Here is a 25,756-nt window from a genome sequence, read left to right as displayed (position 1 = left end):
AACTATAATGAGCCCTTAAGTAGTGAACACACGCACTGCATCTAATGGCTCTTTTCCATCGCATAGTACCCCATGGTTTGATTTGGGTCAGCTCACCTCACTTTGGCTTGGTTCGCTTTTCCATTAAGTTTAGTAACACTTCGGAGGGGGATTATAGGCGTGTCGTTATATTTGCGCTGCCTAATGCTGTGACATAATACAAGTGAGAGCTTTGTTGTATATTCCCATATATTAATTTATTTCTCAGTCCGCCACAAAATAAAAATTGACCACCACAAATAAATGTTTGCACATCGCGTTTATCACTACCTCTGTCTCATATGAGTTTCTGGACAAACATCCGTGGCGTCAGTCGACGCACTCCACTGAGCCTCATTTAAATTGCATTTAAGCATATATGTATGCCGACGTAAGCGTTGCGAATGTGCCGCCACAAACTCCAAATCTGGAAAAAAATTGTTATGGTGTTCCTGATTCTCAACCTGTGGATGTTTTTTTATCGCTAAATGGAAGTTTGGGAACTTGAGCACAGAGCACAGATGACAACATGTTTGCTCGAGACAGCGCAAGCTAGCATGAAGGTAAAGCTAATCTTTTACATTATAGCGATGACGCTGGTAGTGACGATTCTCTCAGACCAATCAGTGATCTACAGTGTTTTCGCATCACGTTTTGGTATCAGCTCGGGTTGCTTGGAGCTCGGGGTTCCAAGTTCCCGTTGGTTCCTGAGTTGGTACTAAAAATAGTATCGGGTACTACGTGCTGCACCCAGTTGAAAAGCTCACAAAAGTAAGCTGACCCAAACCAAACCGTGGGGTACTATTCAATGGAAAAGCGCCATAAGAGCAGTGGGCAGCACCCGGGGAGCAATTGTGAGAAATGTTATTTGTTCTAGGGCACCTAAGTCGCAACCTGCCAGCTGTGAGATTCGAACTGGTGACCTTCGGGTTGCTTGATAGTGGAGATCACATGAGTTTTCTATACCATCATTATATTGAAATAAACAACTTTTGAAAAAATGAAAGTTAGAGATTTAATAATAAAGGTTTCTACAAGCTTCTTTATCAGGCTTTCTGTTGCACCAAAGGCTCTTTGGATTGGAAAGAAAAGTTTTACAGATGATGAAAGTTGTTTTAGTAAAGCATCTTTTACAGACAAAGCCCCACATTTCTCACATGCATGTGCATACAAGCAAACCAGATCCAAGAACCACCAAGAGGTGCATGCACGTGTGTGGTCGTAACGTGTTATTGATTAATGAATTAATCGCATGAGTTATCGTGTTAATGCTGAAAGCCCTATAGATTTAATGTGAACTATTTCAGAAATAACCATGAGATTATTGTTAAGCTGCAGTGAAATTCTTTTTCTTTAGAATTGTACAAAATATTTGTTAAGAGAAAGATGTCGGTCCGTTTTTACACCCATCGCCTACCTCTGTACTCACAGGTTTCTAATTAATTGTGTTTGCCGGAATCAAAAGATCTGCCAGTCTGGCTGTTAGCACATCAGTGATGTGTGTCTCTCATCTGCTGTCTTGAGACAGGGGCTGGCAGGTGTTCGGTTGCTTACATAAGAGTCTGCTTTGACGGAAGAAAATCCTTTTACAGAATGAAGGCTAACTTAGCTGAAAGCAGGCATACTGTGGAGAGGTGCTAATTGCAAAGTTCACAAAAACATACAGTGCGATCCATAGTGAGAAATAGCCAGTGAAATAGCTGCAGGTGGAAATGTTTCAGAAACTATACTGTACTTTAAAATAAGAGGCTAACGTCACACTCTTAAAATTGGGTTATTTACAACCAAGGGACAAAAAGGTTGTAATTAATCATATGATGGGTTGTTTCAATCCATTGTTGGGTCAAATATATATTTTTGGGGGGCTTCATTAAACCCAGAATCTGGGTTTGTCTCTTTTGTTTGTCAACACTGGTTTGCAAATATCCCAGCAATTGTATGTTTTTACCCGCCGCATGTCATAGAATCAACATGATCTCACGGCAAGTCGTGTTATAGTCACGAAGAATTTTTCATGTTTTCGTGACACTCTATAAGCATGAATTTCTATAAATAGTTTCTTGTGTCTGTGGCACAACTAATAAATTAATCAAAGCCCTGTTTTCAGATTGTTTATGATGAAATAGAATGCTTTTGACTGAAATTTGGACATATGCTGCTGCCCCGAGAATTTTCAATTTTTAATGGCTTTATAGGTGCACAGGAACAATCCTTCCTAAAATGCATTAAACTTTCATTTACAAAGACGTGAAACTCACCGAGTGGTCAGGGGTGTTCACTGAGATGCTCACACAAAAATCGCTGCAAAATATGCTTTCCAACAGGTTTTATCGTAGTTTTTGTCCAACTCCATTGACTTGTATTAGATGTGCTGTGAGGTACGGTATTACTCCGCGCCGGGAACGTTGTTTGTATTCTTGCAATTGGCAAAGACGGATTATCGCCACCAACTGGGCTGGAGTGTTTATTATTCAAGCTCTCAACGGAAGAATATACGGGTGTGAGGCGTTTGGAAAAATAGGTCCACAAGTTTACCACGAATGGTAAAACACCTGTTGGAAAGCATCTTTTGCAGCGATTTTTGTGTGAGCATATCAGTGAACACCCCTGACCACTCGGTGAGTTTCACGTCTTTGTAAACAAAAGTTTAATGCATTTTAGGAAGGATTGTTGCTGTGCACTTATGCACCCATTGTAGAGGTGGGAGGTGAAACAACAAACACTTGAAAATTCTCGGGACAGCCGCATATGTCGAAATTTCAATCAAAACCATTCTATTTCATCATAAACAATCTAACTAAAACATAAACTAAAAAGGAAAAACCAAAGCAAACAGGACAAACAATAACACAACATAAAACATTTTTATGAAATAAAATGAAAATGCTAAGATGAAAAGATATGTTTTCACACTTGATTTAAAAATGTTAACGGACGGTGCAAGACAGCAATTGGTTCCACAGATGTGGGGCAGTGACTGAAAAGGTTCTGTCACCCTAAGTTTTCAAACAGGGACGAGGGACAGATAAATGAACAATGTAAGCCGATCTTTAAAATCTGGTAGATGACAAAGGGGTGATGAGATCTATAAGATAAGATAAAGTTTGCTTTAAAAACAAACAATATAATCTTAAACTGAACTCTCCAAACCATACAAACATTGTTTTGAAATATGACCAAACAATAGTTTAAAAAACACAACATTTTATGTTGAAACAACCCAGCTTAGGTCAAATTACAACCTAAAGGGTTGGGTTTGTCCCATTTTGACCCAATGCTGTTTTTGTAGAGAATTAATAAAAACACAAGACTGTTACAACTGTATTTTTACATGTATGTATTTTTGTTATTAAATGTAGAGCTTAAACGATAAACTCAATTACAAAAATGGCGCAAGCCATTGAAATGAATGGGTTTCATAGCGCAGCGCACACCGCGTCCTAGCTTTAAAAAAGCCGCTTTACCATAATCACGTCGTAATGTTGTTAGCAGTCTATAGCCACACTTCACATTTAAGCTTATGTTATTTAAAACAACGCTAACTTACCTTTAAAATAGCTGAAGACGGCGTGTACGAACATTAAATTTCCTTAAAACAGTGTCCTGTAAATTTGTAAATTCTACCTCGACCTCTAATCTCTGAGTTTGAGCCAGTCTGTGTTTGCATGAAGATGAAGCAGGCGGTGCTGGTTCGTTCTAAATGTTCTAATATCCATATTTTACACAATCCATAAAATGCCACGAAAAAACACGTTGCTAGTATTAAGTCACAAATATGCTAAAAACGTAAGAAGGGTGAGACGCGGCAATCCATCCAATCCGAGAAACTGGTCTATTTTAATTAAAGAAAACATATATCAACTATATTTTCCTCATTGGATTACATTACAAGTCATGAAACATTCAATGTTTAATTTATTTTAATTATTCTTGATATGTATTAAATTAATAAAAAACTTTGTAGGGGGCACAACAACCTGTTTGGGGGGGCACTGCCCGCGAATGCCCCCCCTTGACGCCGGCCCTGTATGACGTGCACTATACGCACAGGAATCTAATTCACACGGACCATTGTCCAATGTTCAGGAAGCACATCATAGCGCATGATACTCTTCCGCACACGCACACACGCACACACACACACACACACACACACACACACACACACACACACACACACACACACACACACACACACACACACACACACACACACACACACACACACACACACACACACACACACACACACACACACACACACACACACACACACACACACACACACACACACACACACACACACACACAGGTTGCTAGGTTACCATAGCAAATAGGCTTACCCCAGAAATGATATATTATTTGTTAGTAGCCTAATGGTAAATGCTGCAGGTGCAGAAGTCTACACAGATATTTACTTTGATGTCAGGGCTAGATTACAGCATGAAACCTGTTGTGAATATTAATAAATTAAATTGCTTAATTGTTGGCACTGGCACTTATAAACACTAAGTGGGTATCATTTGCTATAAATAGGCTTAGTTTTGGAGTTGGAATCAATGCCTCCGTTTTTTTTTTTTTTGAAATAAAAGCCAAATGCATAATCAATTTACAGCCACATCAATTTCGTTATGCATTATTTGTTTTGGTTGTTTAAAAACATAAAAAAAATTATCTGATTAATCGATCGATTAAGTGCAAGATTAATCGAATACACAAATAATCGATAGCTGCAGCCCTAATTAAATGTAATTTAAAAAATTATGTTTAGCTAGTTTAGTGGTGGAAGAAGACAATCCCAGAGTAAAATATGTGAATCCTCAACTTGCCATCACAAGTAACAGCAGAGATTTTAATACCATCTGAAAGCACGCCAAAAAATGTAAGCATTTTAATCACTAGAATAATTCCTCTGCAATTACATAATGAATGTGCTTATCGTGGCACAGCACATGAGCATTTTTATCTTATTCCATTGAATTAACTCTGAAGTCTGTCTCTTGCAGAATTAAAGTGAATTAATTGCTAATTGAATTTCTATCATAAACAAGTGAGACACAAAACAATTACTGCCAGTTTAAATCTGAAAGTTCCTGAGGGAAAGTTTCTCCATAAGGTGCGCTCCAGTGATCTCTTTAAATCCGTGCCTTTATTAGATCTCTGTATCTGTAGAAATAGGTGTACATAATGGAGGATATCCTGATGCGGGGTATCACCGGCTTTCAATTTTAATGCAGATTGACATTCTAATTCATCAAGGGGCTTAGATGCTACTTACTGCTGACACATCCACCACCTCGGTGTAATAAGAAATGACATCAGGCAAAGGTCTGATATTACATTTTGAAAGTTACAGTGCTGTTAATTGTCTGGAAGAACACTATGCATGGCTGGTTTTACAGAAGATACGTAGATGTGTCGGAGGTCGTCTGAATTGCATCAGTTAATATGGCCGACCAAAAGTTATCTCCTCAAATTAAAAGTCTCCTACAGGTCGACTTTTGTGAGGCCAGCCATCTCTATTTCACGGCCGCCTTGTGAGCCGACAACGATAAATGCAGCAAAACACAACTTCAGACAGAATAATCTGACGAGTCTGCATGCCGTGCTAAGTGCAAACCAATGTGCCGTTCCTACCGAGGTCATTGATTCTGATTAAAAAGGCTTTTGGCCGACCTGCCCGCTGAGATGAGTACTTGTGCACTTTTATGTGCCACACATTGTGGTATGTTACTCTAACAAATGACAGTGCCTGTTTGCAATAAAGTGGAAACGGAAAGCAACGACGCAGACGTTTCTCCCGAAACGTACTAACAGCGACACTGTCGTGAGCACATTTATTTTAAATTGTATTGCTCAGAGTTTTCCCTCTTTTAGCTCAGAAATTGTTTTGGTATTTTCAGCTATCCTTCTTATAAAAATGCTATTTAATAAAATAACTGCAGCCGTGAAATGAATGTGTATAACATAGTTTGGAGAATTTGCACTTGGAAGAAGTTAATGAGTTCGTATTACAATCCTTGACTTGTAATTGCAGACTTGTTGAAATCTTTCCTGAAACACTAGAGGAGCTTCATGAGATTACTAGGCTTTCTTTCGCAGAAAGAAATATATGTGAGAAGCAAACCTAAGCAAAACGTCTCCGTTTAATCTCATTGATGTCTAGGAAATGCAATTTTTCCTATAGGACTTGCCTATGTAAGTTATCTGTGAAATATTACGAATGTGACTTTGACTGACTTTGCAGTGCTTTATGTTTTCTATTACAGTACTGTATATATAAAACATTTAACATCATACACGGTTCTGACGCAGCCTCGGGAGGATTTTTTAAAACATCTGAGGAATGCAGTACTTTCTTTATGCTTTAATGGCTGCAGACCACTGTGTTTTATACCATATTCATGTCATTGTGTATTCCTGAACCTTTGCTTCAAATTAAAACTAAGAATTCGAGACCAGCGTCTTGAAGATCAAAAATGTCTACTGAACTCTGTTGAAAAGGTCACTTTTAGATGTTCGATCGATGTGATGTGCTAAGCCTCCTCCTGGTGGTGTTTCAAAAGGGTTGGGAATAAAGTCTGGGGTTTCATCTGGCGTGTGCTTTGTCGAACAATGCTACACATGCACAATCCCAGAATTAAATATGTGAGGCTATTTGTGATTCATACTTTAATGCACTCTTTTATGCACTCAATTCATGTGTGACGGCTTACTCAAGTTTACTTTTAGATTATTCAAACATATGCTGTCTGCTGTGCTTACAGAACCCACTATTGAAATCAAATGACTCAATCGAAAGGTATTAAGCTTAACCTGGGCATATTTAGATAATGTATGCCCTGACACTCTTTTTTTTTTAAACCAACATCTTCAATTACTAACTGGGCTGTTATGCTACTATTTCAATATAATTAATCTAAACTTCACTGTGCTAGTTAAAGTTCTTTACGGCGACAGAATCGGACAGTAATGTTGGTGCGAGCGCTGATCTGATTGTTATTTAAATTGGAAAACATCAATCACTATGACAAGACTACAGGGACAAACAGTACATACACAGTGAGTCTCATTTCCTTGTCTGAGTTCAGATGCTTATCATTCCCTAAACTCTTAATGAGCCCAAGTTCATAATATCCTGCCTTCATGGCTCACTCTGGATTTTAGCCGGACATGCAATATATTTACATGCTTCACAGCTTCAGTGTTTCCCATACATTAATTTATTTGGGCGACCCACCACAATATCTATATTGACCACCACAAATTAATTTTTGCCCATTTTTGCCAATCACACTACCTTTCTCTCATGACAAGCTTTGTATGCATGTGATTCTGATATTTGACACATCTACCATTGGTGCGCACGCCGAAAATGACATCATCGAGGAGTGGGCCGTCGTGCATGCTGAGTATGTGTGCCGTGTGCACGGAATTTTTTGTAACTTTTGGCTCTGGCTCGGAAAAAATTTTCAACCTGTTACCCATTATTCCCCCCTGTCGGTTTGCCACCACAGATGAACGAAGTCTGTGGGGAATGCTGCAGCTTTATGTGCTTAGTATAGTGGCAAGACATTTACAACGTGTAGGCTACTGTGGACATTTCCAACTTATACTCACTGTGCTTATTACCGAGTCTTGATTGGTTTGAACTGAATTTGTTTTGTTTGTACTATACCAGTTAAATCAGTTTAAGTTGCTATTATTTGCTATCAGCGTGTTTCGTATGGGAGCTTTTAAATGTTGTATTATGCAATGATTGCGCATGAAGCAATTTAAAGTACTGTACCAATAAAAGTGCATTAGTTGACTAACTACCAGAATAAAGTTTGCACCTTATTCTTGCCAAGAACCGCCCACTTAGACAGACAGGAGAAAAGAAAAATGAAAGGCAATCAATCACAGTTGTTTTATATGACTACATGTACAGAAATCTGCCAAGAAATCAGTGAAAATGTGTCATATTATCTGTTTATCCGAAAGTACAGAAAATCTTACAGACATACATTTAGAACCACAGTTAAATCTACAATACTATTCATGGATATCTAATCCACTTCTGTAAAGTCCCTAAAGTCACAATGGAATGGAAATTAACTTAAATTTTTTTTTTATAAATGACTTGTCCATGAGCTTCATTATTTTAAAAAAAATTCATGTGACCTCATAATCATTAAAGGGGACATTTCACAAGAGTTTTTTAAGATGTCAAATAAGTCTTTGTGTGTCCCCAGAGTATGTACGTGAAGTTTTAGCTCAAAATATCATATAGATAATTTATTATAACCTGTAGATGTGAGCCAAAATGTGCCGTTTCTGGTGTGCTAATAAGCTAAACTCTGCACTAAATGGCAGCACCGTGGTTGGATAGTGCAGATTAATGGGTGGGATTATCCCCTTCTGACATCACAAGGGGAGCCAAATATCAATGAGCTATTTTTTCACATGCTTGCAGAGAATGGTTTACCAAAACTAAGTTACTAGGTTGATCTTTTTCATATTTTCTAGGTTGATAGAAGCACTGGGGACCCAATTATAGCACTTAAACATGAAAAACGTTTGGTTTTATGATATGTCCCCTTTAATCAAAAACGCAGCTTCCAGTCACGAGGAATGGCGGAAGGGCCTGGCCCGTTAAAAGATTGCAGCAATTAACAAATAGCAACATGATCCAACGATTAATTCAGTTCTCAAAGGATAAATCTAGGTGAATCAGTGATGCGCTGGTTGATCCAAAATGAGCATGTGCCTTTGGTCACCCATGGTTACGAGTCATCCAGAAATATTTTTAATGATATTCTGGTCGTGGTCGGTCGGGTCGTTTGAAAGAAAGATGCCAATTAACTATTTTAAGCAATTACTACTTTTAAAAAATGTGGGCCAGGAAGCATGGGTACAATATTGTTTTTTTTTTTTTTGCAGTCAGAGTTGTACATTGACCCGCACATCACTGGTGTGAATCCATCTGGTTGCTGAAACCACACCTGTCAGCGCTTTACTCCTCCCATACATAAGTCTACATCTTATTTTTTACCGAAAAGAACAAACAAAGATGACACGCTCGGTGCTTTAAGGAGCAACAACAGTGGGTAAAAATACTTTTTTTAGAACTAATAAAATAGTCCAATGAAAAACTTGATAATATTAAACAAAGAAATAAACTTTGAAAGAGCGTTTTGTGAAGCGTTTATCTCCCTTTCATGGACCTGTAAATCATTGCAACTTTTCACTCTCCTGCTACTCTGTACTGCACGCTGCAGCTTGTGCCCCGGTCCAACATACTGTACAGTAAGTGCTGCCTTTGTGGTATAAGATTTGTCTTATGTATTTTAAGGCAAGGTAATGAATAGTGCATTTGCATTTTGTGCCCGAATAAAACATTGGATTGATAAACGCATTTTTGTGGCCAAATGTAAATGGAATGGTTTTAATAAATCAGATAGCAATCCGATCAGAGAAAACACATGAAATAACCAGCTGTAAAAATGCCCTTAGTGTGTTTAATCTACAGTATACATTTTATCAGTGATCCTGGGAATCGAATCAAGGACTGCTAACGTAGTGCCTCTGCCCATGAGCTACAGGAACACTACAGTATATCTTGTCATAAAAGAATTGAAAATTCCATAAATAGTTAATTGAAGGGTCTTTCGCTGTTCCTTTTGTTTCACCAGTCACACTGTTCCCAGCAAGCACATGCCGTCATTTCACTGTTCACATGTTATAGACCTGATAAAGTCTGGCTATAAGTAACCCACTTATAGCCAAAAGAAACCTAAATTTAGTTTTTATTGTTGTATGTAAAAAAAATTAAGGGTTATGCTGAGACGTCTATTGAATTTTTAATTTTGATGTTCTACAGCCGAAATGTCTGGGCTGTGTTTCGACAACTATTAGACGACTTTAAAGTGCAAAATTGCTTGCTATAAACCCCATCACATACGATCTCTGGTCCTGTGCACAGACCTGTAACTAATTGCAATCCAATTCCCGGCCTGATAAGAAGAAATGGCTTAATTCTGTCTCCGCCGTATTAGAAATCATGAATATTTCAGCTGCTCAGATTTTCTTCTGCGTGAATGTCAGAGCATTAATGACCAGTCAGCAAGTGCACTTGCCTGAGAGAAAGTCTATTAAGAGTCAACCGTGAATCCATCCACATGTATGTCATGCCGCGAGTGTTGGTGAACGGTGCTGGCAGTAGTAATGCGACTCAAATAAGGTTTTGAACTCCTTCCATTTGACACCTTTAAAATCTACGAATACATTCATCTTAGCTCACATTTTTAATGAATCATTTATGCACTTGTCAACAACATGGTGTGATTGCCGTTGCTCACCTGCCCTTATAAATCTATCATTCGATTTCTTAGCCGTGGTTGCGATATAAAATTAAACATGTTGATATTATTGATCTGGCCTAAAAGGCCGGGAACAATTAGACCATCGACTGCACTGAAATAGACTGCAAGGCTGGCACATGGTGATAAATGAACACCTAAGAGGGAAACGGTGTATTTAGATTCAGAGTGGTACAGGTCGAGAGAGAGGTGTAATACACACCCGATGCTGAAAGACTTTGTGTAGTTACTGAAAGATCTTCTCGACAGATGCTATAAAAAGATGAAAGGTCCCAGACTTGTCAGTCTCCAAACTCATTTGTGTTAGAACTGAAACATCTTTTGCACCTCAGCAGTGCGACGGTATTTTTGGTCTCATTTACTTCAGATAAGGTTTCTGGGAGGAGGAGGAGAGCTCAAAGAGGTGATGTCTTCTGGATGATGGCTCCAGTTCAGTTCGTAGTGGTCCCACACACTCATTTTTTACGAAAGTGCGATACAAAATGCACCATTACATAGTCAGAAACTTCTCTACACTGCAAAAAAATGACTTTCTTAATATTTTTTTTGTCTTGTTTTCAGTAGAAATGTCTAAAAATTCTTAAATCAAGATGTATTTTCTTGATGAGCAAAATGCCCTAAGAAAATAAGTGAGACAATTTAAGTGAATTTGTGCTTAAAACAAGCTAAATTATCTGCCAAGGGGGTGAGAAAATTTTGCTTAAATTAAGTGTTTAAGAAAAAGAAAACTTATTTTTAGATTTTTTTTCTCACCCCATTGGCAGATATATTTGCTTGTTTGTATATTTTTGTTTATAAATTAGACTTATTTTCTTACGTCATTTTGCTCATCAAGAAAAGGCATCTTAATTTAAGAATTTTTAAATATTTCTAATGAAAACAAGACAAAAATAAATTCACTACAAAAAATGATTTTCAAGAAAAAAGAATTTTCGTATTTTTGTCTTCTTTTCAGTAAAAATATCAAAAAATTCTTAAATCAAGATGTATTTTCTTGATGAGCAAAATGCCCTAAGAAAATAAGTCTAGTTTGTAAACAAAAACTATACAATTTAAGTGAATTTGTGTTTAAAACAAGCAACATTATCTGCCAAGGGGTTGAGAACATTTTGCATAAATTAAGTGTTTAAGAAAAATTAAACTTATTTTTAGATTTTTTTTCTCACCCCATTGGCAGATATTTTTGCTTGTTTGTATATTTTTGTTTATAAATTAGACTTATTTTCTTACGTCATTTTGCTCATCAAGAAAAGGCATCTTAATTTAAGAATTTGTAAATATTTCTAATGAAAACAAGACAAAAATAAATTCACTGCAAAAAATTATTTTCAAGAAAAAAGAATCTTCGTATTTTTGTCTTCTTTTCAGTAAAAATATCAAAAAATTCTTAAATTAAGATGCTTTAACTTGATGAGCAAAACGACCCAAGAAAATAAGTCTAGTTTTGGACCAAAAATATTAAATTTAAGTGATTTTGTGCATAAAACAAGCAAATAATCTGCCAATGGGGTAAGCAATTTTTTCTTGAATTTTGTGTTTAAGAAAAATGTTCAAGATTTTTTATTTACCCCACTGGCAGATTTTTTTGCTTGTTTTATGCACAAAATCACTTAAATTTGATATTTTTGGTCTAAAAACCAGAGGTGGAAGTAACGAATTACAACTACTCACGTTACTGTAATTAAGTAGTTTTTTCTTGTACTTGTACTTTTATGAGTACATTTTTAAGTCTGTAATTTCCCTTGTACTTAAGTACAAATTAAGGTCAGTAATGTACTTCGCTACTTTGAAAATCACATTCGTTACTAAGTACTTGTAGAATTTGAATCAAATTAATATTCAAATCTTTGACAGCATTTGGATATCCAATAGAAATAATTGATCGTGGGCGGGCCAATAAAAACCCTTGTATTTGAACCGGTAAAAAGCCCGGTCTCTGGAGAGCTATTCAATCGATCCTCGTGCGTCCTTCACTGTGACGTTGTATTTAGTGTTTTAATGTCAAAGAACTTTGGCGTTATGGACGCTGAATTAATTAAAAATTCAGAAGAAATACCGGATGATGAGTGCCCATGGCAGCACCTGGGAGTTGTTCAAACAGAGGAAGGAAAGGACAGCGTGTAAATGTAATGCAAACTTTGTTTGCCATCTGCAGTGATTTCGGCTTACAATACTTCAGCCTCTAATCTCAAAAAGCACATTATGGTAAGAAGACTTATAACCATATTTATTTGATCGTTTTCGTTTTTAATGTTGGGTAGACCTCACGATAATTTGCCTGAAAACATCACTTGAAACATGTAGGTATGTGACAAAATGACGTAATACGCACGAGAGCTTTGTTCCCACGGCTGTGTTCCTAGCAGGTATTCAGCGCCAGACGCGTTGTTGACTTAGGAAATCTGTCATATCTTTGCTTTGTGAATACCTCTAAAGCCCATATACTAGTAACATAAATTACTTCCTCACGTTGATTCTCACGTTCGAATTTCCAAGATTGCTGTTGTAAGAAGAAAGTTATAAGCGAAGCAAAATTTCTCTCGTGTTTGGCATTGAAATCCTCTATGAAGGCGAGTATTTTTTTGTTTCAAACCAAATTCTTTTGATAGAATATACATTTAACTTGAATTAGGTGAAGTTTAGGATTGATTGTAACATTCGCATGTGCTTTTTTAAGATCCGCAAGTGACGTTGTTGTCAAAAGCAGAATCGCCCATTCAATCATTTTGGCTTCCAAAAATTCTCCGTTTTCATTAATCCGTGCATTATTTTTTAAAGTAATCATACAGAACGAAGGATTAGAATCTCTAGATTACATTATTGGCATAATTTTGTCAAACATATAAATAAATACATGCATGCAACATGCATGCATTTATTGAATTATTATTAATGATAAATAACATAATCATCAATTAATGTATTAATAATATCTGACCATTTAAATTGCTCGCCAGCATTATTATTCAATTAAGAAATATTAAAGAAACAATGAAATGTTTCTTTAATATATAAAAATACAGCTTTTATTTGAGAGGGCTTTGATTTCATATGGAAAGATATGCGTGGATTGATGCTCTCGGTTTCATTAATTAGTGGTTAATCAAAAATAATAACATTTATATATATATATCTTTTAAAAAGATGTCATCTTAATCTTGGGCTTTTAATTACATACAATGTGGTGTTTGAATTATGCAAATAGACCAAGAAATGAGAAAGTTATGATATTTTAAAGTGTTTGGTCAAGCGGAAGTTTTTCATAGTTTTATAGTTTTAATTGGGTACAAAAATGCCCCCTAATTTTCGAGTTAAAAAATTCCATATCTTTCTTAATAATTATCCGATTTTAATAATTTAAAAACCATTTTAAAGTTCTTTTTATTATCTATCATATGGTTATAATTATATATGTATTTATATTTTTTGTCACATACCTAAAACATGAGCTTCAGTTACCTAGGTGACGAGCACGTAGACCGTAAAAAAAGATTTAACATTGTAAAATGGCGCTCAAAGTTAAATTTCATGTCATTGTCAACATTGTATTATTCATATTGAATCAGTGTTTTAAGCTTATAATAATAGACCCTTTTACAGCTCACGTGATCAAATAGCCTGCGCGCGCATTTGGGCAACGGAAGAAGTGTTATTCCCCATTTGTTCTAACGTGGTAGCAACTCAGAAAGTTTATTAAAACGGTTTCCCAGCATCAAATTGTCTGGTTGTTGCGTTTGGTTGCTCAAATATAATATACTAATATACGTATATATATATCTGGCAACTTTATTTTTGGCCATCTGCTAACGTCTTCTATCCACTCCACTATAGTACACGGATCTGGTAGCTGTGTTGAAAATGTTGATAAAGTCAACTTTTTTAAAATAACTTACTGTTTGTGTTGCTTCACTGCTGATTCTTACGATACTTCCGTTGCCTAAATGCGCGCGCATACGCTGCCACGTCATCATTGTGTACAAACAGTAAAAGGGTCTATAAACAGTCAAATAAGGACTCTTTTATCAAATTAGTCTGTTGCCGCGTCCCACTGGCGTAGCAGTGTAACTGCACTGACAGCCTGTCTAAATTACACATATGTCAGTGCTAAATCATAAATGCTGATAACTTTTGAAATATTGTAGTGTACTTTTGGAAAGCTTTCTTGTCCAATAATATTTTTAACTCTTTTCCCCGCCATTGACAAGTTATCTTGTCAATTAAGAAAAAAAAACATTTGCATAAAACGTGTTTCTGAAGAATTTATGTTAATGTGCAATACCGCGATTGTCCACTAGATAGCGGACTTACCCAATTTATGGATAAACTGAAGCCAAAACGTTATTTACTAATTTTATGTTTGATATTCGTTCTGAATCTGATCTCTAACTAAATTCCTTCTCAAAAATGCAATTGTTTCAGCTTTTTGCTAAAAAAATGTGTATTTGTAAAGAATAACACCAATATTTAAGAGTTTATAAGCAGGGAAAAAAATAGGATGGAACGGTTTTTCACTTTTTTTATTGTTTGTTTGAAAGTAGAGGGTCTGTTCTTTCATTTGATATATATATTTTTAGAAAAAAATTTCCTGGAAGGCATTTTGTAAAACTTTTGTGAAAATCATAAAAAATGCTGGCGGGCAACTTTTCGAAAAATGGCTGGCGGGGAATGAGTTAATGTAAAAAAATCTGTTTTTAAATAAAATAACCCAACAAGCTTATTTATATTGTATCATAATTCATTAATAATAATAACATTAGACCATTTTTATAACTTGATAAAAATTATATGAAGAAACAATATGAAATAATATAGCTGCTGTTAAAATCATTTAACATTCTTTAAACAGACAAAATTCCTGTACTATGTGTTTATTCGTATAAAACACAAATTGCCTGTTTTTAATCCATTCATATCTCTGATTTCATTCAATGGATTTAATATTTATTCAATAAATATCACCGGCTAAAAAGTAATTTGTACTTGAGTAGTTTTTAAGAGGGGTACTTTGTACTTTTACTTAAGTACATTTTTAACACCAGTACTTTTACTTGTAATTGAGTATTTTTTTAGCAACTACTTGTACTTGTACTTGAGTACAAATTTTCAGTACTCTTTCCACCTCTGCTAAAAACTATAGACTTGTTTTCTTGGGTCGAATTGTTTCATCAAGAAAAACATATTTAGATATTTTTACTGAAAACAAGACAAAAATACTAAGAAATATTTTTCTTGAAAATTATTTTTGCAGTGTTATAGTGTTCTGCAATTTAAACCATAAATATATAAAAGGCATGAGATACCGACTCATGGGCGATGCAAAGTTTAATTTTGTGTGTATTCTGCTCATTAAATTATAATGCATGGTGGTGTAGCTTTATTTCCCCAATTAATTTGTGTCTTGTATCAGTGCCATTGTTAGTGAAAACACAATATGTTAATCCCGCAGACTGAGAATTCTTGCAAAAAAGTGAGAAGTGAAGAGAGAGAGAGAGCCATGGCTTATGGTCCACAAGGAGTAGATCTGAGCGACCATCAAACCAGCTCTAAGGATGGCCTCCAGAACAAGAAACTACACATGTAAAAAAAATAATAAACACAACAGCATGCTTTTCAGCAATAGCTTTTGTCATAATTTGTCTGGTCTGGCTTCATACTGTATTCGGTTTATATGCCTATCCTGGTTTTAAAGGCTCATCATAAAGCTGCAGGATATAATGGGAACATTACCAAGGAATAATGAGAGGCAAGCTTACGCGATATGTGGCATAAATGCTCATGGTTGGCAGGACACCTGAAATTGTAAGAACTCGATAAAAAATGCTTGCACTTTATCTATCACATGCTTCATGGATGACAACAAGCACCAGGAAACCTTAAATGCGAGGCCTGATCTAATACGAATTTCATCGCAAACCGTTACATTAATGACTTGAGAGAATAATGAGATGTTCTGTCACACCACTTTTCTATTAGCATTAAAAGTAGACGCATTAAATAACTTACTCCGCGTACTGTGCTCACGTATGCCATAATTCATTTTCTTGAAGGGTAATGGTCACATAGATGATGTGTACCATTGCTGACATTACAACCGTTGCAAAGGAAATCATGACTAGAATGGCATCCAGTTGCTTCGAATAAATTCACCTTCCCCATCTGCCATTTTCTCCCATATAAGGTCTGTGCTTGGGAATATATGAGTTGTGAATTGATTTTAAAATGGGAACTGGTTATGTTTATGCAGTGGAGCTTGCAAAAAAAAAAAAACAGTGAAAAATGATACATGTATATCTCTCCATTGCCTATATATGCACTATAACCTCTCTTGGACTCTTTAACATCAATACAAAATACTGTTTGGTGTCAATGAGTAAAATAAATAAAAATTTTACTGAATTAATCAAAAATTTTACATATTTGAATGCATTCATATTCTTCCCCTCACTCTAGCTGATGAGACAAAATGTTGGTGCCAAACAATTATCCCCAATTTTTGGCCAAAGCTTACAGTCCATCAGATTGGACGGGGACTGTTTATTAACAACAACATTTAAGTCATTTTACAGTTGAAGTTAATTAAACTGGAATGGGTTTGCTTGGGCCACTTCAGAACATTAAGCGTTTCTGCTATTAAATCACTCCGCTGTGATTTTTAGTGTATTTTTGGGTCATTGTCCTGTTGGAACATTAATCATCTTCCAGGTTTCAGCAGACTGCAGCACGTTTTCCCTTTAGATTTTCCGTTTCTATTTATTTTCCCTCATCTTTATAAAGTCTCTGCCAGTAAGACACATTCATAACAAACAATGCTTCCTGCATGTTACAGTTGGAAAGCTGACAATACTACTACTACTTAACCTATAGTTGGGTAAATACTGTATAGGAAACATCGTTGGGTTATTATACATTACCTAATGCTAGGTTGTTGTTATCCAACCATGGATTGAAACAACTCAGCACTGGGTAATTTTGAACCCAACTGTGTTTTCTGTCCAATATTTACCCAGCCAAGGGTTAAAACCAATCAGGCATTTTTTAGTGTATGTTATTAGTTGAAAGCTTTCCGGTAGAACTGATACAGTAGAAAGGCTAGCAATGTCAAGGTCAAGGGGTTTGAATCCTAGGGAATGCACTGATAAGATGTACAGGTCAAATTAGCATGTGAGTGCAATTTCAAAAAAGCACAGATGGGAATGGAGATTTCTGTAGGTGATTTACTGACATGGCCCAGGTTAAAGAACATGGTGCAAAAATTCCATAATGACCAACGCAATCTACCAAGAACAGCGCAAGTTAGGGTGTTAACACCTGAGCCTTTAATTCAGAACATGGTGGGTTTTCTCCATTGGTTTGGTTCATTTAGGTCAGCGGTACTTAACTGCAGTCCTCAGGCCCCCTCCCAGATGTCTCCTTATATGAAACACCTGATTCCACTCATCAGGCTCCTGCCAGAATGTTTGAAACATTTCCTTAGTTAACACACTAACAAGCTGATGAACTGAATCAGGTGTTTTATATATGGAGACTTCTAAAATGTTCAGGGAGGGGGTGCCCGAGGACTGGAGTTGAGAACCACTGGTTTAGGCATATGTGAACATGGCAATCGCACTCGGATGCGCACCAAAACAGATCACATGATCAAACAAACAAACTCTGGAGTGGTTTGCTATAAGTGTGAAAGCAATCTGACCCGACGGACCCACGAAAAAACGTATTGCTTTATCAACCATGAACATACCTGATTGCTCATAAATGACCAATTCTGTTGAGCATATCAACCCCATGCAAAATAAAAGTGCACCTGTTCCTTTTAAATGGTCGTTTACAGTAATTGCTCTCCTTACAATAGGCTCATGGTAAGAATGTTGTCAAAATGATGAAGTAATATAACCACAGTTACCAAAAAAGCCATAATTATCCCAGGATGCTGCTGTTTGTCTATCCTGACGGACAACTTTGAGCGGAATCACAGAAAATAAACAGATGCAATAATTAAAGGAGAGTTTACTCGCACGTGACTTTTTATTAGGGCTGCACAATTTGGGTAATTTTTCCCATTGCGGTTATTCGTGCTAATATTGCGATGTGCGATTGCGATTACAATAAATTGTATCATAAGTCAACTTGATGGGTTTTAAGGAAAATCCACACACAGTTTAGTGATAATGCTAAAATGTGTATTTGTAAAACTAGAAATGTTTTCGTATTGCCACGTGATGAAGCAACTGCTCAGTGTCAGTAATCCTAAATCCAAAATACTGCCATACAACAGACGTAGAGTTTTTTTTTTTTAGCTACCAGATCACTGGGTCAACCTCCTCTGCATCCATCTTCGCTCTGGTATTTCCACGCTGCGCACACATAAGTGACAACACACACCACACACGTGCATGCCACACATGTACTGCCTTTTTTGTTCGTTTTTCTTTCTTTTTTAAACAGCAAGGAAAATCATCAAACTGTTATCAGAAAGTTTGTGTTAACAAGTCCACACATGTATTTATTTAATATAATTGCAACATTTTGCTGTCATATAATTGCACAGGCTGACATCGCGATTGCGATTGCGATGCGATTAATTGTGCAGCACTACTTTTTATTAAAGTTTTGTCTGTTTGGAAATATTGCCTTGTGAATACAAACCAAAGCAAGATTAAATTGCAACATTGTAGCCATTTAACCCCCGGTTTCAGGTATTAAGCAATCGATCTTCAGAGGTTTAAAACCTACGCTAAATAATGGCGCAAGTACCAGCAAATTAACAAGGGCAAACCTTAGTAAATCATGCTGCGTTGTGTAGGAGAGAGCAGGGCGAAAGTAAAATTTTTGACAAAAACTTTATTTTAAAAGATAATGTTTTAGACAGAGATATATTTTTGCAGTGGTCAATAACTCACAAGTGTGGTCTATCAATACCAGGTGGAATTTTCAACAAATGTAAAACGACTTCAGTATAATTTCACTTTGAACTAGTGATGCACCGATGTATCGGCCGCCGATATTTATCGGCCGATTTTTGATGAATTTGAAGCCATCGGCATATCGGCAATAGCACGAGAGAGGCCGATACCGATTGTTTATTAATTAACTGGATAAAGAAATCCATTATATGTAAAAAAATTTGTTAATGTTGTTAATAAAATAAATGCTGAATAGCAAAAACCACCTTTGAAGGTTGTCATGCTGTCTTATTATATTTGTTTTAGCTTAGTTGGTCAGTTGAATGTTAATTAGATCCAATCCATGTTCAGTAAAAAATAATTTGATGCAGTAATAAACTAGCTAATAGACCAACTGTATAGTATTGTATACAAGTGTTTAACATCGGTATCGGCATTGGTATCGGCCAGAAGTTGTCTGTTTAAATCTGTGCATCCCTACTTTGAACATAAGTAACGCACTGATACTTTTGACCCTGTCAGCTGGGACACACAGGTGGGTCAAAAGTAACTCAACAAAACAAGAAAGATTTTTGTGTTATACTTATTTTTAGTAAATATACATGACCATGACCTCGTTAATGTAACTGCAAACATATTTTGTAATTTATCTTTGTAAAAAAAATAATGAATTACATTTTCATTTTAAATTTCAGTTTTATCAAATGTTTCAAAAGCAACTAACAGTACAAACTTAAATTGCTGAGAATGCATTTTTTTTTAAACAGTTTGAACACTATGAAAATGAAATTAAATCAAATTACAATAATATAAATTTTCAACATATACAACAGTATTAGCAGCGGGACAAAAGTAACAAGTGTTACTCTAGTCCCGACAGTATCTCCTCACATTTAAACCCGATTTACTTTTATTTTGAAAAACTCTGAGAAGTCACACTTCAGGATGTGTTAGAGCACTAAATAACCTGTAGATTGATCAGTACTTTAACACATAAAATCAAGAAACACAACGTGTTATAAGAAAAAAATGACCGCTTTAGGAATTTACTTCGTGGTTGAAAACACCTTTCTGGACACGCGGAAAACGGTGAGTAAATAACGCAATATTTGTCAGCTCTGTCAAGGGTTTGTGTGCTTAAGATGCTTTCATAGTTTGGGATGCAAATGTTATCAGGGCTCGGAGAAAATCGCTTTGTTACTTTCGTCCCACATTACTTTTGGCCCGGTTCTCCCCTAATTTTAATTTTTACCATAATGCAGCGGGAAAAAAGTAAGAAGTGTTACTTTCGTCCCGACAGAAACTCCTGACATTTAAACCTGAAGAAAATCCCTTTGTTTCTTTTGGCCCTATTCTCCACTACTATAAATATTCTCCTCCCATAAATGTAGTGCCTAAAAGAGAAACTCCTACAAATGCATACGAGTAATAAAGCAATCATAATAAAGCGAGGAATAAAGTCAGTTGCAAATTTTTCATTGCATGTCTTTAGTAAATCCCAACAGTATTTTTTACGGCAAACAAGCCAAACTTGTTAGTAAATCTGGCCCCAACTGCGTTAAAAAGTAACGAGGCTTTCACCGAATACAGTCTACTCTTAGAAAAAAATCAGCTATACATATTAGAAACAAATAAATGTTACAAATTAGGATATTTTAAAAGGGTACCATCCTAGAGACAGCTTAGGACAATATTTGACCATTTTTTTCCTGACAGTGAATAAGAGATCAAATAATATCAAGACCACTAAATTACAACAATAGAAGATATAGGATTTGTATGAGTCAGATTCATGAGCTGTGTCCTTCATCTTCACAGTGGTCGGTTTCTCAGAATCACACTCGCTAAGTGAAGATGTTTATGTGAAGTGAATAGGTTTATTTCTTCTGAATGTGCAACATCTGAGGTGGTCTGCGATCATGGGTGAAGCAGAAAAAAATTATGAGCTAATTTAGATGCGTAAAAGCAATGGGGTGTACTGTAAACTTGCGTGGTTTGCCTAATTTCTGTTTTCTCTTGGTAATCTATTTACTAAATTGTCTAATTTATTTCCATTACAGACTAACACAATAAAATGTGAATGGGGCGAATGTGTTTTATAAGCGCGGTATACGTTCAATTTAATTTGCACAGCAGAGGGCCAGTGCAATGCCATAATGTATGATAATATATGATGACTGCTTCTCTTCAAGTATTTTAAGTGAATCTGAGCTCTCACCTTCAGCTCCTCAGTGGTTCTGTGGTTTGTCTCTAGAGTGACTCAGAGCATTCAACATTCATCCCTAATCCAGTCAGTCCTATAATGGACTCCCATCGGTCGACACTGTCGTTCAGAGAAGCTCATATTTACTTACTCTTAATAGTGGCACTCATGTCTAATGAGTAATGTACGCTAAAATCGCCAAATCAAAACATCCCTGTTGGTTGCCAGTTCCTCCGGGATGCATTGTGTAGGTAATTAATGCTACAGAAACTTCTACGACTTTGAGCTACGCTGGGATTAGCAATTTCCATTAGTGATGCTGGGGAATAGTAGGGTCTCTCGTGCACACGGAGGAATGGTTTTCCCTGTTAAATAAGATCTGTCCAACTTTCTGTCCTCGTCAACCTTTCCGAATGTTGTGTTTCGCTGCTCCCTTCCCCACCGAGCCAATTAATGCTGGACTAGGAGGAATTTTTCGGCTTTATAAAATGCTAAAGGCAACTCGTACGATCTGACGAGTTCTTAGGAAATCTGCTTGAAGCGTTTCTTTCATTTGGAAAATCAATGGAAATAAAATGTCCTTTTAAGTTCAGATGGTGTGTAGCGCAGAATATTTGCGTGATTTAATGATTCAATGGAAACGCGAGCCAATGAGTGTACGAGCGTTGGGTAAATGAACCTGCTACAATGCGATGTCCCTATCAGCAAGCTTATAAGTGTCTGCTCATAATAGAAAAACAGGTTAGCCTAGAACAAATGAGGCCATAAGGATTCGTTTCCCTCCTAAAAATATAGTAATGAGCATTGCCACATTTGCATTCTCTCTCTCTCTCTTTCTCTCTCTCTCTCGTAAGCTTTAGGGTAGGAGTGCAAAAAAATTGACAATTAACAAAATTGTCTTGGAATCACTCCAGGGCTTTGTCAGCTATTGTGAATAAATTGTATTATTTAAAGCAAAGCCTGTTGGTTTGCTAGTTTACACAAATCACGGTACAAGCGCAGGGGCAATCTGAACAATGCCATTTGATTTTATTAAATGAAACGTGGCAAAACAAAGATTGAAACAAAATGAAAAACAAGGCGCTCATAAGGAACTTTTGCTTTAATCTGCCAATGCATCTTTCTCATTACTTGTGCCCTTTATTGCAGACCTTATTGGTCCTCCTTTTGCAAGATGTCAGTGGCTAAAATAAAATGGTTTTCAGTGAGGATTACAGTAGGGGAACTGTTTCAGTGTCTTGGCCTCTGTGGCATTTTAATTAACCCATCCACAAATAGTATTGATGAGTTTCTGTGGGTGTGTATAAAGTATTATGTGTGTATTTTTGAGTCAATGTGTGCACATTTTTATATATAGATGCTAACCGTTAGACTGTCTGTCTTTTTTTTTTTACAAACATATGTTACTTTGCAAGTAGTTGCTGTATGCTTATATGAAAGGTATTACAACATCACAAGGCATAAAAGGTGGCTAGCACATATCTACTCTATTAATAGCTTATTTGTGGACATTGCTACGTTTAGCAGTCATATGGTTCTGTGCAATTTTTTATCCTTGTTTATCCTTACCCTATGTCCAAATACAAGGGACTAGCATCGATCTGCACATCTCACAAACACATCCGCTTCAATTGATTTAAGCACAGTAGGCCATGGGTGAGTGGAGTTGCTCCTGAACGAACACAAAAACCGAACAAGTGTTTTGTTGTGGTTTCTAGACGCGAGCCGACGCAACAACTGCTAATGGCTGGAGGGCGGCTCTCACACAGGTATGTGCTGTTAGTTTCATGGATTTTCCCCCTCGTGTTTGGATATAGCCCACGGGGAGTCCTTTCTGTCCTGTCTCTGCTGGGATGTGATGTGTGTGTGTAATTACTGAACCTGAGCTGCAGGCAGACACTGCGCTGGATAAGGGAGGGATGATATTGTCTCCATCAGGCTCCTACCATACAGCCCTATACGCCAGTCAGTATCGACGCTGACTTTTCGCGCAGCCAAACGGCTCCCCGATGGGTATTTGAATGGCAGCCCATCAGTAGAAAGGAAAGAAGGGAGGAAGGAGTTGATTTTAATCTGCCCACTGATCAATATGATCCATGCCTTTCCTTGGCAGCGTTTATGGAAGGTTTACTCTTGAAAGAGATCCATTGCCCTTTATCTGCATATTTTCCCCCTGGAACCGAATACCGCAATCACTCTGTGTCATTCCAACCCGAGTTTCTCGCCAAAACACTATATCATTCCTGCACTTTCAGTATGACTTTCTGCTAGCATCTCTTTGTCAGCAGTTTAAATGTTCGGCTTTTGTCTTTAAGCCACCACAGAAATTGACTTTTTTGCACCCCGCTGATATTAGGTTTTGAAAGCGTACCCATTAAACGCGGCTCCCTTTAAGATAAGTGCACTTTGGGAAAATGCATGGTTTGCTTAAAAAGAGTTTGCGTGATTTTATTTTTTATCAACTTGTTTTTCTTTATTTTTGTTTAGTTGTCTTTGATGTTCCATTGTGGCAATTTTAAGGAAAAAGTTTAGTTTTTTGAAACCAAATGTTTAAACAAACTATTTACTCTTAAAAGTAAAGGTTCTTTAGCTATGCCATATATGAACTATTTTTGGTTCTCCAAAGAACCTTTTAAGTCAAAGGTTCCTCAAAAAACATAAATTGTTAGGGTTTTATATTTGGAAGAACCTTTTATTCATTGCAGAAATCTTTGTGTGCATCCGAAAAGTTATGCGGATTGTTAAGGTTCTTTATAGTACCATACAGCCAAAAATGGTTCTTGGCAACTTTTTTGTAATTTTTCTCATTACATCAGTTCTCATCATATTCATAATTGTTTTATTATGTCCATTTAAATGGTAAATTCAGCTTCATGCAAAAGCAATGTCAATGCAGAAAGCTATGGAAAAACCTACCTGTACCAGTCCAAGCCTTTGTCATAGTTCCTATCAAAAAAATGTGGCTCAGTCCCAAGTGCTCGAACATCTGGATGGATTCGGATGAACTCCAGAACCGCACGCGTGCCTCCTTTCTTAACGCCCACTATAAGCGCATTGGGTAACTTCTTGTTCCCATATTTTGGCGAATTAGTATTGTTAACTTGCTTGTGATCTATCTGTGTCTGTGTTTTCTGGTGTTTGCTTTGGTTTCCAGTAAGATTTGCCACGAGTCCCACAGCCCCCTGTGATAAAACTCTCGTCTTTGCAGTGATAGTGCAATAATGTGACTTCTGTAAAAGTTTTTTACTCCCTATGGTTTTCAGATGCACGCAGCGATGCTCCTCCAATCTCTGGTTAGTCATGATTGTGCCGGAACAGAAGAGAATGCTGTAGCATAGATACGTGAAAGACAACGAGATCGTGAATATAAAAATAAATCTTCTGCTTAGCCTGTTTGAAGATGGCACGACTCGGCTGGACAGGAACCTATATGCCATGTCTCCATGGATGAAAAGACGGCATGTTTTTCTCTGTAAGTTTCTCTGTGGTGCGTCTCGTGCTCCCCATCAAGACACGGCAAACTCGGACGGCGCGAACTTACATCTCATTTGGGAAAATAATAGTTAATATTTCCGACCAGACACAAGGGATGAGGAAAAGTCGAGGAAGTGCAACGTTTACCAATAAGATAAAGTTTCAAAATTACCCAGGTAAATGTAATTCCACTGCTTTGAGTTCAGGCGTCGCGTCACTTTCGTACGTTAAATCACCTCAGCGTCGCTCCTCACTTCATTATATCGGAGTTGCTGCTATACTGTTTGAAATATTTAACGTAATCCATTGGTTTGATCCGATAAAATCACAACGTCCTGCTAAATGTAATCCTTGTTGAAAATCTGATATTCCAAGTCTTAAAAGGCACATTTTGCTCCCAAGTTTCCAACGCGAAGCAGCGCCGCGTCTCTCCGCCGCGCCGCTCAGCTCATGTTGGTCTCTTTGTAAACTTCTCAAGAATGGCTTTGCGGCAGTGAAGCGCTCGAGATCAATATTTAAAGACGACGCATGACGTCACGTCATATTTTCATATTCCTCGTGCGTTTGTCTTTTTTTAAAGGAGCATGCCACATCTGCTTGTGAACGGTAACTTTTCTTAAATCTTAAAGCAATGATTTAAGATGCGATTTTATACCAGTGATGCTACTGAAGACGCTGTGTAATATTTTATGGAGGTCTAATATTCACATAAGCACGTGTTAAGCTTGTATTTTTACCATATACATGTGCTCTGAGAAAGATAATGAAAATCCGAGATTCTTTTTTTAAACATGGAAAAA

The 25,756-nt window shown here is 36.8% G+C and overlaps 1 protein-coding gene across 1 annotated transcript in view; it reads right to left on the bottom strand.

Annotated features, from left to right (window-relative positions):
- Nucleotides 1–25,431, bottom strand: part of hs3st2 (heparan sulfate (glucosamine) 3-O-sulfotransferase 2) — a 33,054-nt gene extending 7,623 nt beyond the window's left edge. Inside the window, exon 1 of the mRNA XM_065256919.1 lies at nucleotides 24,399–25,431. Coding sequence (XP_065112991.1) covers nucleotides 24,399–24,919 — 521 coding nt within the window. The 5' untranslated portion in view covers nucleotides 24,920–25,431. The remainder of the gene's footprint in view (nucleotides 1–24,398) is intronic.
- Between the last annotated feature and the right edge of the window lie 325 nt (nucleotides 25,432–25,756).

The sequence above is a fragment of the Paramisgurnus dabryanus genome, chromosome 3 (genome assembly GCF_030506205.2).
Source record: "Paramisgurnus dabryanus chromosome 3, PD_genome_1.1, whole genome shotgun sequence".
Classification (NCBI taxonomy): domain Eukaryota; kingdom Metazoa; phylum Chordata; class Actinopteri; order Cypriniformes; family Cobitidae; genus Paramisgurnus; species Paramisgurnus dabryanus.
This window is presented reverse-complemented; position numbering and strand designations above follow the sequence as displayed.